This window comes from Dryobates pubescens, chromosome 5 (assembly GCF_014839835.1).
Source record: "Dryobates pubescens isolate bDryPub1 chromosome 5, bDryPub1.pri, whole genome shotgun sequence".
NCBI lineage: Eukaryota > Metazoa > Chordata > Aves > Piciformes > Picidae > Dryobates > Dryobates pubescens.
The window spans coordinates 29,168,232-29,183,646 of record NC_071616.1 but is presented as its reverse complement, the minus strand read 5'-3'; the positions used below and the strand labels follow the sequence as shown (position 1 = coordinate 29,183,646).

The window sequence follows — 15,415 nt, the reverse complement described above, 5'->3', positions numbered from 1 at the left end:
GCTTCTCATGCAGCAGCATCCCCATGTCCTTTTCTGCAGGGCTGTTCCCAATTTCATCATCTCCCAGCCTGTATTGATATTGAGGATTGCCCTGACATAGGGGCAGGACCTTGCACTTGGCCTTATTGGACCATGCAAGTCTATCAGATGTGATATTCTCCTCAGCCCACTTCTCTAGCCTGTCCAGGTCTCTCTGGATGGCATCCTGTCCTTCAGCCTTATCAACCACACCACTCAGCTCAGTATCAGCTGCAAACTTGCTGAGGGGGCACTCAATCAGCACTGGTCCCAGTACAGAGATCTGTAGGACGCCACTTGTCATCCTTTTCCACCTGGACATCAAGCTGTCCCCACTACCCTTTGTATGCGATCATCCAACCAACTCCTTATTCACTGAACAGTCCACAGAACTTCAGGAAGCCCTGTTACAAGTGGCAGATCCATCTCAATAGCATCTTACCCAGCCAACAGCTAGACGTGTCTTACATGGTAAACACAATAGAAAATATAGTAAATCCATCCTGTTTTAGGAACAGCAGTTCTCTGTTCAACTCATTCTATCAAAGTCTAGCTACAGCTCTTCACATTATGCTTAATTAAAAAACAATACACAGTCTGGTTTATTTGAACTACATTTGATGACCTATCACCAGCCCACAGACCTTTCTTCTCTTACATCAAACTGACTTTAGAATATGCAATACTTCATTTTGTGCAAAGAAGTCGTCCTGCAGGACAAGGATCATTACACTAAATTATCATTAATTTTAATTACCTTACCATCTCAGCTCTGGATATGTCAACTAGCCCTAAAGACACATTCTGTTTCAAAGTACAAAGCAGCCTCTCTCTTCCAGACTGTTTTTAAAAGGCATGACATTTATTTAGCCCTAAAAGCAGTAAGTATAAAGGAGAAAGCTAAATTACACCACTGAAATGGTAAAAACCAAGTTCACAGCAGTGTTAATTTTTCTTCTCCTTCTTCTGGAAGCCTTCTTCCAAGAGGCTGCCCCTTGCAAGAAAATCAAACTTACAGGCCCACAAGTACTTTTGGAGAGTAGCTGGTGAAGCAGAAAAGAGGAGTGTAAGCTAGGGAGAGCAGTGAATGTAAGGAAAGTGTTTTATTATGCAAACTTCTTCATGCTTCATCCCCAGGGCTCTTTTTATTAAGCATATTTCATATTGATTGCCTGACAATCTGTACTGAATTTCCACAACCGCCTTCTGGCAACAAAGCCCAGCACTGACACTGGTCTCACTTTAACAGAGAGCACAAGAAGATGGAGAAAGACATTTAGCCAGGGGTCCCACCAGGTCTCTTGGACACCTCATGTCACATGAAACACTTGAGTTTTCTGCTTTGCTTGAGGCAAATCAAGTAGAGAAGACCTCTAGAGACAAGAACAGGACACTACCATTTTGGAGATGTTGACAGATGAGGATGGGAGGGAAAAAATCACTGCTTTAGGTTTTTTCTGCTTTGGGGAACTTTTGGGATCTGAAGCCTAAATAGTATCTCTTCTCCTTGCACTTGTTTGCCAGAAGTATTCTGCAATGGTGACACAAATACCACTGTCTGAACGACTAAAAATCAGAAGTCTAGTAATTATGCCCTGTTCAATATCGCATTACCAAGTACTGATCTCCCTCCCCAGCTTGGTGGGAAAAAGTGGCTGTCGCCAGCAATTCAAGCTCGCTGTGCAATTAACTTAAAATATTTCAAACTGGCAGATCCTGAGTAGGCCAGAAATCCTCCTCAGGGGTGGCCCTGGCACAACTAAGAGTTAATAAAATGGAAAGGGAGAAATGTGCGCACACTACCAGCCACTTAGAAGGCAAACAAGGTCTGTTAAGCTCCACACTCAGATTTTGCATGTCGGTAAGGCATCTGCATTCACATGTTGGGACATACTGTCTGTTTCCAAGAATAAGCACTCTTCAGTGGAATTCATGTTCCAGTTTTGTACATTGTACAACCTAAAATTCAGCTGGCCTCAGGTTCTCTTACAAATAACCTTGTTTGATACTTGCATCTATTGAACTAGAGCAGATGTTCTCTAACCACATTTTTCTTTTCACCAGGGTTAGAACAGAATGCACAAAGCTGCTTTCAGCACTAGTGAAGACCTGGAACTGAGGATAAACAACCAAAAACTGCTTCATTTGCTCTTAGCATCCCTTTTTAGCATTTTATTTGATACAGACAAAGAAAACAGATAGGATTTTTTTAAAATTTAGTTTATTTTAAATACTTTTTTTTCATTGCCTGTTCTCCTAAGTATGTAACTGCTATGGTCATGCCCTGACAGGAGAATTCTGATTTGTAAATACCTGTTCTCTCACTACTTTGTAATAACTGGCATTAAGTTCTATCAAATAATTTGCTGAATAATTAGGTTTTAAATAGCTTCACAAAACCCCCAAAGCTGCTCAAACTTTAATTATTCACTTCTTTTGCAATATCCCTTTCAAAAATCAGTGTGAGGACCAGCAATTTACTCTCATGATTATCAATGCAGCTCCATTACATAGCCTGAATTTTCTATTCCTCTGAATTTGCCTTCTCTCACTCATGTTCCCTGCCCTGTTTTTTTAAGGGAAACAGGTGAATAACCTCCTGGAAAGGATCTCTGCTCAATCTCACATTCACAGATCATGAAGCCAGAAAGAAAAAGGCAGGAAATAACAGAAGAACAATGAAAAGTCAGAAAACCGAAATTCTCCTGCAGCATCATCCCACATCAAAAGGCAGTGAACTCACAGATCTGACCCACAAATGTTAGTTAGAATCAAATCAGCTGGCTGAGAAGTGCTGGAAGTAAACCAGGATGGTCTGAATAATTCTAGTAATCTTCCATTTGCCTTTTGTAAAACAACAAACTATCCCTAGTGCACCCAGACCAGGGGTAACTCAAAGCAGAGCTACAGATCACAATTCTCACCTCATGTGTAGCACAGAAATGAGATTTGGGACTCGCTAAGAAAATAGCATACTTTTAACCTGAACACTGCAATTCTTCTGCTTCTTAAAATCAATATATATTCCTTCCCACTCCAGTTCTCTAGAATAGTGAAGGCTCTGCAGGAGTCCCAGGGAGTGAGCAGGCTGGTGTTTCTGGGGACAGAAGGAGCTGGGCACGAAAAAACCAAACTACCCTGCCATGTGAGACAGGTCTCACTCCTCCAGAGCTGTCTGAGCATTCCTGCCTTGCTGTTCTGTGCACTGTAATTTTCTTCAGTCTCAACGTCTGAATTAGGTTCTGCAGAGTTTGGCTGTTAGTAATAGGTCTAACAAGCTGCAGTTTCATTTCTTTGTAGCAATAGAATTCACTGCAGTTCTCAGTTCAATCTTGTTTTTCACCTTGAAACAGGTTGTGCAGGAATAAACTCAAGACATATGAAGGTCATCAAATCAGGCTGAGGGACTGGTGGATTGGGCACAGATGACATCCATCACTTGACAGAAGGAACCTAAGGCAAAAGTGGGATTTGTGCAAGTAAAGATTGCTCATTTCTAAAAATTAAATCAATCCTGAGATGCCAGTAAGACTTTCTAATGCACGCTTACTACTTCCCCTCTTCAGTACTGCTGTTAGCTGCACCACTCACTCCCTTCTCACTTGCTTCAATTCAGTTTGCTTAGTACAAGCCTGCACATAAACTAATCTTCTCCCCTGTGCTGTGCCCTCCTGATATATTTTTTTAATTTTTTTTTTTTTTTTTAAAAAGCTCAAATGCACTTGGACTTTTCTGTGACCAGAATATTTCAGTCCAGAAGAATGGTGTTTTTTTCATTTGTGTGGGGGTTTTTATTGGTGCTGGTTGTTTGTTTTGGTGTGCTGGTGTGGGCTTTTTTTCTGTAGCTCTTTGGGGTTTGCTGTGTTTTGTTTTTCAGTGAAGATACCTGGATTCAGGGGACTGACTAAAGCACAGATCTTGCAAGTCTGAAGAACTCTGCCTCACATACCAACAGGTCATCTGTTCATCCCTACTTTTTTCCTTCCCAGTTACAAAATACACCTTCTCCTAATAACTATACAACCAGGACTTTCATACTAAGTGTTTCAGCTCTAAGCATTTCTACAAAGTGGCTGTGAAATCCAAAATGTAAAGGACTGAAGCATTCAACTCTATGCTTATGCTCACAGCACAATGACAGACTATTAAGATATTTAGCTTAAACCCTTTTAAGGATTGAAGCCATAAAGGAGCAGTACCAACCCTCAGCACTTCACAGTTGATTGAAAAAATTGAGAATAATTCTCCCTATCTCTCTTTGAATTTTCTAGATATTGGGGAAATGAGTAAGCCATGAAACAGTTGAAATTATGCTATAAAAAAAAAGCTCAAAATAGGTCTAGGAACTCTCATTCTACTCAATTTTGAGCAAATACCTTAGGAACTGCACGTCAAGACACTTCTATAATGATCAAGTGAACAATATTATTTATGGCATGATTTATATAACCACCTACACGTGGGAAGCTCAGCACAGCATATTTTTAGCATCAGATACTGCAGGCTTCAAAATTGTGACAAACCCTGAATGTTTAAAGAAAACAGGTCACAGCTCAGAATTCAGCTTTCATTATGTTCAGTTTCAAAGCATTTCCTTTGTGTACAGCTATGATTAAAAGCTAGGTGGGCACTGTGGAAGTCTTCCTGTTTGTCCCTAACATCATAGGACCACTTCTATTACAGTGGCATTGGAAGGTGAGTATTTCAAGCATGTGTAAAACACCTGATAAGAGGTACTGTCTCCCTCAGAGAAGTTTCAAATCAAACAAGAGGGCTGATGAAGGCCAGAGGTGTGAAATGAAGGAACACGGTGATAGAGAAATTAATATCTACCCACACACTATTGGAAAGCCTTGGAACATGTTCAAGCCCTTCAAGACTCAACACACTCAAGTTCTACAGGTTTGTCTTTGAGCAACTTCAAATCTCTCTCTGTACTTTCCTGGCTTCCACAATACCCTTGCTCTAAAGAATATTATGACGGGACATGTTTTAGATTAATAATACATGCCCTACAGCCACTAAAACTACACATCAGCACCTTAGTCTTTAGAAGCTGCAGTATAACATCAACACCTTAGTCTTTAAAAGTTGCAGCACATGGTGTATACAAGGAGGGGGGGGGGGGGGCACGGAATAAAATCACAGCACAAACCAGAAAATATTTGGGGAGAAACTTCAGTTGTTATTTTAAAGTTTAGGGGGAAAAAAATAAATAAAAGAGAGAAGAGGAAGCCTACTTATGTTTAGGTTTCAAAGAAAACAAACTACACCAAAAGGCTGAATAAACCAAGTATGGAAAGTTATTACAAGCAATTCTCTCAGACAAAATAATGCACAAAATAAAGACTGCACGAGAGCACAGAAGAACAAGGGATTTAAACCATCCACATATGACAAGACAAATTAAATTCCATAAGAAATATGTTTGTTATACTCTTCAGTTCCAGGCAGGAACTTTTCCTTTCACCGCAACTAAACTAAACATTAATGATCTGATGCAACACAGTAACATAGATGGTTTAAAAAAATACCTAAAATGTGGTATAACTACATTTAGGGGACAATTTTGTTTTCCTAGCCCTAAAACAGAAGGGGGGGAAAGGGATTTTAGGATTAGAGAAGTATGATGGGCTTGTTTTCTTAAAGATAAAAATCTCTGTGGTAAATCAAAGATATAAATAAGAAAGATAAGGCAAGTACTGCCAGATGCAGAGAGGTATGTGCATGGCTAGATGTGATTCTTATCCCATAAATGCTTTGAATCCCAGCTCTGTCTCAATATTAGCTGGGTTTTGTGTGCTAATGTTCAGGGCTCCAATAAAAGGTGAAATGGCCAATGTGGACAGAAATCAATGTTGTTAAAGAAGGTGGTGATTCTTTTTGTGGGTAAATCTGACTGTGGGTCAATTTGGATTTGAAATTAGAAGGGATTCCTAACTGTATTCAGGCTCTTGAGCCATCTGCCAGCTGGAAGTCAGTGAAGAGCAGAATGAAGCCTCCATAATACAAGGGGAAATGTTTAGCAATCTGCTGCACCACTTAGACAGGGCCAGGTAGCATCCACCCAAAGGTAATGAGGGAACTGGCAAAATGTTCACCAAGCCACTTCCCCTATCTTTTCCCTCAACAACAGCTTGGATAGATACCACTGCTTCAGTGGTCAATCCCAACCTGACAGGTCTTCACAAACCAACCATGTAAGGTCCTCCATCCATGCTTGTCTCCAGAGAGCAACCTACCCCTGTGTTTGACACATGAACTACAATTGTTTCACCTCCTCAATTACATGAAAGTTTCTCTAACCACTCAAACGACAGCACTGGTTACACTTCTTTAGCCTGGTTTACAAAGGATCTGTCTTAATCCAGAACCGTGTACTTAAAAATAATCACTCTCAGGAGTAAGGCAAGAGGGAAGAGGCAAAATGCTGCACAATCTTGGCTCAGGACAGGCATGCACTTGCAAAGAGCTGTATCCACTGAGCATTTCCTGCAAGAGGTGCAATTGCCATCTGGAATGGTAACCCTCCCCCAACACCCACGCACACACATAGTTGTGCAGTTCATCCCTCCTCCCACACAGGACGTTGTGCAAGAGCATCCACATCAGAGCTGTCATTTACTGGAAAAGCAGCACACCTAATGCAGACAAGCACACAGACCTTCCTAGATGGGACTTTTCCAGTCCCTTGTCCATGTGAGTAGTTTGTGTTTCACTTTTGCATCCAACTAGTTTACAGCTATAGCAGGTCCTTAATGTCAAGTTCAAAACAAGCCACACTGCCTGCAGCAGGGCTTTAAGTGAAGCATAAAGCATACCTCTTAACTCAAACAGGTGTCCAAAAGAACAACTCACCTTTGACCCAAGGACTCTTGAGCCAGAAAGCTTTGGAGTAAGGAAAGGATGGGGAGGAAAAGACATCTTTTCCTCTCCTCTTCTCCAAATTCTGCAATCTCAAAGATGGTGACTCTCTTCACAACCTCTTTCAGGTTCATTATAAATGATATTTTCTTCAGTGAAAATAAAACTGATATTTTCTGATCTCTTCTAACATTATTTTCTTTCAAAATACTGAAAACCAAAAGCAGTTACAGCTAGCTCTAGTGTGTAGGACATTTACTTTCCCACAGCACAGGACCTTGAGGAGAAGCATCATGCTTATGGAATTGCCTGTTATTTCATAAGCAATTCATCAAATGGGAAGATATGTAAATATTATGAACAGTGTTGGAAGACACAACACTCAGGACAACAAAACCTAGCTGATGTTTTGTAGCACTTCTGCTATCTAGGTAAATACTTTTCAAGATTTAGCAGTTTAAGTGGCAGCCTAACAACTGAATAGAAAACTTGTCAAAATTCAAGACAACTGCAATAAACTGTAAGCATAGATTTTGCTCCCAAAACACCTTCTGGATTCTGAGTTGCAAAGGCAGCAGAAATCAACCAAACCAAACCCCATCTGCAATCCTGTGTACCTAGAACAGATCCATGGAATGACAAGGAATTTATGGTTGAATTCATTTCCCTGAACCAAAATACAAGGAAAGTGCATCCAAGCTGACTAGCTTTTCTGGTGGAACTATTCCTCCCAAAGTGCATCTGGCTTTCTGCCAAAACTAGCAGGTTTTTGTTGCCTTTTTTAAGGAATTAAAAAACTGTCCCCAAGAGTAACAATACCATCAGCCACAGTACTAGAAATCAGTTGCTGTGATACATTTCTTCTAGAAAACCAACACTAATTGCTCAATACTGAAGTAACTTCAGGTTATCTTCTGGCAAATGCTTGTAAGGATTCCCAAATCAGCAATTAGCATCTGTCCCATTGTGCTTCTCTGCCTAATATCTTATGCAAATTACACAATTTATAGCTTTAGATTTAATGTGTGGCTGCATAATGCTGCGAGGCAAGAGGAGCCTGCTGATTCAGGAATGCATCACTCAACTGCCTCACCCTTGTGAAGCAAGTGACAAACTCATTCCACAGATTTCTCCACAAGGAAATAAATCCTTGCTCCTGCTCCACCATGGTCACATGAACAGGTGCAGCCACCCCACAGCTCCTCTCTCAGCATCCCAAAAAAGAAGAATGAAGCCATCTTCAACCCAGAAGTCACATAGCCAAAGTAATGTGACTGTCCAGCTAAAACATACTGCTGATCCCTGAAGAATCAGCTTGGCTTCCTCTACAGAAATTCAGTATCACAGACTCATAGAACTGTTAGGGTTGGAAGGGACCTCAAGGATCATCTAGCTAAAACCCCCCTGCCATGGGGGGGACACTAGATCGGGTTGCCCAAAGCCACATCCAGCCTGGCTGCAAAAACCTCCAAGAATGGGACTTCCACCACCTCCCTGAGCAACCTGTGCCAGTGTCTCACCACCCTCATGGGGAAGAGCTTCTTCCTAACATCCAATCTGAATCTACCCACTTCTTTTTTTTTTTCTCCATTCCCCCTAGTCCTATCACTACCTGACACCCTAAAAAGTCCCTCCCCAGCTTTCTCGTAGGCCCCCTTAAGATACCGGAAGGCCACAATTAGGTCTCCTCGGAGCCTTCTCTTCTCCAAACTGAACAGCCCCAACTCCCTCAGTCTGTCCTCATAGGAGAGCTGCTCCAGCCCTCTAATCATCCTCATGGCCCTTCTCTGGACATGTTCCAGCACGTCCAGATCCTTCCTGTAATAGGGGCTCCAGAACTGGACACAGTTAGGGGTTCTGTCTAGCACTCTGAGAGATGAAATGATAAAAATGTTTTCTATATTCTTCTCTGACCTTTGCGTCTTTTGGACTGCAGATTCGGCTTGAATAATAGCAAGCCGATGCATCTGAGCAGGCCAGAGGCAGCAGGCCAGCAAGCTGCCTCTCCTAGATGCAAGAACAGAGACTGTGTTCATTGTTTCAAGAAAGGCCCTCAGCCCTCTGGTCCCTCCCACCTACGCTGGGACAGAGCTGACAGGTAAAAGCAATGAAAACCTGAGAAGGGGAAAAAGAGGCAGGAAGGGAAAGGAGTCCGTTTGTACTTTCTATTTATGAAATGGCTAACTTACAGCATTCTTATCTTAGAAAATCCTTTTGTAAATTACCTGAACAAGAGCATGCAATGGTACAAGAGAGGAGGTTCCAGGTTCCCTTTGTGACTTCTTGCCTTTCTTTCCTGCCACCTCTCTCAGGATGGGATTAGTCCTATAGAAGCAGCTGTCTACATTTCAAAGCCAGGGCTTCTTTATTGTACCACTGAAACACCCATTCCACTTTGTCAACTCCATCCTAAACGAATGGGATATTATGAGAAAGATGTCACATAACAGCTCTGTAGGTCAGAAGTCCCTCAGTCTTTACGGTTTGAGACAGCAGGGCTGAGACCAGTGCTGACAGCCAGAGTACAGAAGACTGCCACGAGCAGCAGTGCTGTGTGCTGATGTGCTATGGACAAAATCCTTCAGTCACAGAGATCATTAATTCCATTCCAGTTACTTCTCTCCATGCATGTATACCAGTTTTCAGAAAGAAGTTACAAGGCAGTGAGTAAACATGAATCCCGCTTGAAGCCAGGTAATGAGACATCTGGTTGCATGTGTTCTAGGTGAAAAGAGAGCATACAATCGACAAAGGAGAGTTTTGCATTCAAAAACTAGAGCAGTTATTTGCAGTAGTTAACATTAGCCCTCTAACTTAAATGCTTTACTGAATCATCCCTACACAAACAAATAGGCTCAGGTGTGTGATTTAGAGCCTTTAAATTAACACCAGATTTTTCCTTTCTTTTTATTAGGAACTTCAAATAAAAGTAGAGGTGCATGAAGTCAACCTTTGTGACTATTATTCTTCCTCCTTTCTGATCCAAACTGCTATGAAAAGTAGGCCACAGAGAGTAGAGGCCACAGTTTCAAAAGGTGAATGTACAACACTATGTATATACAGCTATTTTCAGGCACTTGTAACCGAGTGGCCTGTTTTGGAGAACTTCTGGGTATGCACCACTCCAGCAGTGTACATGCTCCAATAACTTCCAAAAAAATGAAACCTGACTACCTACTTTGGCACTGAATTGTAAATACCCAGCTTTCTATTCAACAACTGATCTACAATTTCTGTTAAAACACCACCTACACAGAGTGCTCAGCATCAGAGGCTCACTGTATCAGAGTAAGTGTATGGAAAAGAGGTTCCAGCCCAGAAAAACATGGCCCAAAGGAAAGAGGCAAACGTGTGTGCCAAGAGAAAACTGAGGTGCACAGGGGTAACATGCAGTACCCACAGGGGTAACATGGAGTACCCAAAGTCACACAGCAAGTCAGAAGCACAAAGCAGAAAACTCTGAGCCCCAAATCAAGTGCCTTACCCGTTACATCATGCTGAGCCTCTCTCATAGTCACAAAAGACACATGCAGTTGTTCAAGGAGTATTTCTAAGACACACAGAATCTGATAAAAAGAAATCCAAGGAAAAGAGAAGGATGCAGTGATCTGTAATATTCCCCAAAATCAGAAAGGAGAGCACACAGCAGATACAGGATCTCACAGAAAAGTAAACAATCAAACATAAATTAACTCAGTTACATGCTGGGATGAAAATATCTCAGCTAAAGGGTTTTATACTATTTAGAGTGTCCCAAGAGAATAGTTGCCATACTTCAAAACAGACTATTAGAAGACAGAGAAATTCAAGAGTCACAGCCTGACTCATGCAGAAGTTCTCTCGTCTAGAGGAACCCCACAAAGACTTGTTTCTGTAGACATTTCGGATTTGGGAGTTAAATTTAAAGAATCTAAAAACAAGGAAATTTTAAAATTATGGGAAAAACCCAGGTGGAATTGGTCAGATAAATGAACTCCAGGGTCTGCAAAATCTGAAGTTCAAACATTATTGAAGAAAACTAAGCCACTTGAGACAGTAAAGGAAGCTGAGTAGCAGACGGGAACACTAGCTAAGTAGAACACTGAGTAGTGTATTTACCCCAGTTGTGGCTTAAATTCTTCCATTTATTCTTCCACAGCTGAGGGAGCTGGGATTGTTTAGCCTGGAGAAGAGGAGACCTTATTGCTGTCTACAACTACCTGAAGGGTGGTTGTAGCTAGGAGGGGGTTGGTCTCTTCTCCCAGGCAACCAGCACCAGAACAAGAGGACACAGTCCCAAGCTGTGCCAGGGGAAGTTTAGGCTCAAGGTGAGGAGAAAGTTCTTCACTGAGAGAGTCATTCGCCATTGGAATGGGCTGCCCAGGGAGGTGGTGGAGTCACCATCCCTGGAGGTGTTCAAGAGGGGACTGGATGTGGCACTTGGTGCCATGGTTTAGTAGTCATGAGGTCTTGGCTGACAGGTTGGACTTGATGATCTTTGAAGTCTCTTCCAACCTTATTGATTCTATGATATTATTACTTGCAAGATATGTAGGGACTTCTAAAACACTTTAATCTTAAAACTGAAAACGTCATGTAAACAGGCTAGTTAGTTCCTAGTCACAGGGAATATCTATTAGCAACTGAAGCATAATTTTAAAAGCTGTTATCTTCAATTCTGAGGCTGCTGGATCACAGCCTTACAACACAGCATCAGAGAACTTAGTTATTTATGAGGTTAAAGCTCAAAAAAAGGTTGACACAGCTCCAACCATACAATACCCCTCTAAAATTGAAATTACCATGAAATAATTCTCCTAATCTCACAGCAAACATTACCAAAACCTGATCTTCTATATCACAGGCAATTCTTCACAGATAAGTAAACAAAACAATATAGCTGCTGAAAGAACTCAACTGCTATACCAAAAACTCTGTTGAGTAATTTATTTCAAGACAGACCTGCCAGCTGTGTAGGACAGAAGTTGGGAATGCAAGCTTTATTTTTTTCAAAGACTCAGAACCTAAGGTTTTTAGAGCTTGCTCTCAAAATAACAGAGAACAGGAAAAGAGGAAGTCACAGCCCTGGTGAGACTATTAATTCCAAAAAAGATTCCATTCTAATCAGTGCTAAAATAAAAGTATCTCTCCTGGCCACCCACCCCTCCACCCTCCCACACCTCCCCCCAGAATACCATCTCACTTCCTTTCAAGAGAGCCATCACTATCTAGACTGAAGAAAACAACAACCTCTCCAAGTCTTCCCAGCAACTGCTAGCTGCACACTAGCACACCAGGTTCAAGGTGAATCCTGGTGCAGGTTGCCCAGAGAGATCATGCAATCATACACAAAACCCAAGTGGACACAGACACAGGGAACCTGCTCTAGAGAACCCTTCTTTAAGCAGGGAATTGGACTATATGATCTCAAGAGGTCTCTCCCAACCTCTATGGTTCTGAAAATCTGTGAACCTTATATTTCCACAAGTCTAGGACAGAGAAAAGCAAAGTTCTACCTTGTGCTTTCCCTGAGGCTATATATGCAACTCCTGCCTAGTTACTGTTTCTCCTCAACCTCAGTTCCTTCAGTGGCCACAAGACTGCGCTAGCAAAACCAAGGGGAGCGCCACAAAGCATCTTTCTGACTCTTTCTCAGGAGGCTGGATCAAAGTACTTACCGCTCAAATACTTGACTCAATAAAGAGCAAGCTACAGGACTGTCAAAAAGCCTAACAATGTCCAGATGCCCAGTTTTCAGATGCTTTAAATATGGAGTTCCTTCAGGAAGCATGGAGAATTCATTGTCAAAAGGACAGCCAAAGCATTAACTTAAGACATTTAAAGAGAATTACATTTAAAATAAAGCTATTTATCTAACATGGGGTCTGTTGCTGCAGAGCACAGTCACCTCAGCAACATCTGCTGTTTTCAAAGTTGCAGGCCACACATAGGAAGGAGAATTCAGCACCATAAAAACTGGAGTCAGCAGAGCATGTGGTCAACCTTCCTTGAACTCAAATAATGCAAATCATTATTTTTATGGTTCTCGTAAGGTCTATAGGGATGAAATTAAGTCCAAACTGAAAATCATAAAGATTATACTTACGCATAATTTCTTTTAAAAATAGAGGTAACGATCCCCTGGACCCAGAATTAGTTTGCCAACAGCAGAAGGTTTCTCTTTACACACATGCTCAACACTCCAGAGTTCATGGCATTCCTTTGAAAGATATAATCCCTTGCACTGAACTTAACTCATCACATTAGTTTTGTATCCTGTGATCACTTGGACTCTCTATTTAAAAAGACTTCCTAGCTAAAGATTCAGATTTCATTTTCTTGGTAGTGACTTCCATTTCGAAATCCCAGAACAAAAAAGATGTGGCTTCTGAGATCTCATGCCATTCACAGATGTATTTTACTTCTGTTTCAGTTTTCTAAGTGCTCATGGCCTTGGGATATGACATAACAGCTGCGAAGTAGAAAACAGAATTTAGCAGGTGAAAACAGGGAGTGGGGAAACCCTCACAACACTGTCTAGAGGGATGTAACTGTTTTCTTGCTGCAGATCACCGCGTGCTGGAATACAGAGGCTTAGGTTACTCAACTTTCCTGTGACTTCCCTTGCTAAATAGGAAATTGGTTCAAGGTCTCTGTCAGGATGCTTCTCATGATGACACAGAAATAAGATGAGATTTGAGGAGGATGTGTTGGGTGGGTGGACACAGGAACAAGAGAGATATGGTCACCTAACACGGCAGCTAGTGAGAATAGGTGAAATTTTTCATTGCTTCATTCAACTTTATTACAGCTTCTCTTTAAAAGAACAGCTTTAACTGAACACAAACTTTTTTTTTCCATTTTCCTCTTTAAACATTTATTCCTTTTTCTCTTCAGGTTGACCAGTGGGTGAAATATGTGCAAGACAAACCACGTGCAAAAACTGGATACTCTCCTGGACACTGTTCTCATAGACATAACAATAATAGCAATCTAAGAAAAAAACCCAAACAACCTATGGAATCTCCGCTGCTGGGACAAAGTCCCAACCACTTCCTCAGAGCTCAGGTTTTCCTCAGCACCACTCTCACTCACAAGCAGCAATAATCACTCAAAAAAAGAGTCCTTTTGAACTAATTGAACATTTTCTTCTAAAGAGATTCCAAGAGACAAAGAAGAGTGTGGAGAATTATTAGCCTTACTTTTACATAAAGACACTGCCAATGGGGCCAGGCAGGTCAGATGCAAACAGTCTGTCTATAAATCCAGAATCATAAGGGGTTCATCAGTCTGTACTTTTACGTGCTCATCAAGATAGCAACAACACAACCATAACAGTGATTCCCATAACACCCCTTTAAAACATAGTTCAGTAATGCAATTTTCTTTCAAGTATTTCTAACATATGAAAGCTACATCAAGAGCTACTCTAGATTTAAGCTCAAAAGCCAGCAAATGTTTCAAGAATATGGCAGTAACAGAAGAAGGAATGGAATGAAAGATTTGACTTAACCCAACACTTACAATGGTTAAAATTGTAAGATACTAGAATTCTTCAAGTTAGAAAGGCATGATTTCTAAACATGGGAATACAGCTCAGATGATGATAGTTAAAGGCAACAGTCCACATCAGGTACACCAGAAGTGCATTTATCTTCCCCTTAGTAATTAATTTATGCAATAGGCTTCCAGTGCTTCTCAAAACTTTTATTTACAATTTAAGTGCTCTCAGTCCTTCCAAACCCAATTTTATTCCTTCCATAAATCTCTCTCACATTCAGGCCTCGGGACTCTTTTTACAAGCTGCTAAGTTTGTGCGGTCATTTCAATTTACCAGCACACATGAAAAGACAACGTTTGCCAGATTTCTGGGAGTACTCACTGTAGTAAACATGCTCCTCATTAAATCCACATTGTATTTTCAAGCAGATTCAAACCTCTTTTTTGTAGATGGAAAACAAAGATCATGGGATTCCAGAGGGCAATGCTGTGACACAGGAACACTTCAATGTTTGTGCTCCCATGGAGACACAGAACACAAGGCGCCCAAACCCACTACTTCAAACCTCACATCAAGCCTCCAGAAGCCAGCTGCTTCCTTCTCTAGTGACAATAAAAGCCTTCAGGAAGAGCAGGTATTAGCCTACCTTGCATGTATGCCTCTATTTGCCGAATTAGCTCATAAGACTTGGATCGGTCCAGAAGTGTACGAATAGCTGGAAGAGGGTCCAGGATAATGGTTTCTGGGTGAGCATCAATATACTCCTGCAAAACAAGTACACAGCAAAAAAAAACCAAAAAGCATTAGGTTGGCTGCAGAACCTGGAAAAATTACGAGAACAGGAAGAGAATAGACGATATTAAAAATTTCAGTGTCCAGCTTCTCTTCAAGAGGAGGCAAATGCACAGTGGCAACACAGGAAGTCACTGGACAGTCTAGACATTGACATTTGAAACTAACAGAACCCTTAACTGGAGCAATTAAATTTCTCCTGTGAAACCTGTGCTGCAATCACCTCAACTCAGAGGGGAGCTGCTGGTGAAGTGCCACAGT

General features: G+C 41.3%; 1 protein-coding gene across 2 annotated transcripts in view; it reads right to left on the bottom strand.

Annotated features, from left to right (window-relative positions):
- The window catches only part of ITPK1 (inositol-tetrakisphosphate 1-kinase), a 129,804-nt gene that overhangs the window by 35,438 nt on the left and 78,951 nt on the right, over nucleotides 1-15,415 (bottom strand). For both annotated transcript variants that reach the window (XM_054161897.1, XM_054161898.1), the window contains exon 5: nucleotides 15,009-15,126. In XM_054161897.1, coding sequence (XP_054017872.1) covers nucleotides 15,009-15,126 — 118 coding nt within the window. The remainder of the gene's footprint in view (nucleotides 1-15,008; nucleotides 15,127-15,415) is intronic.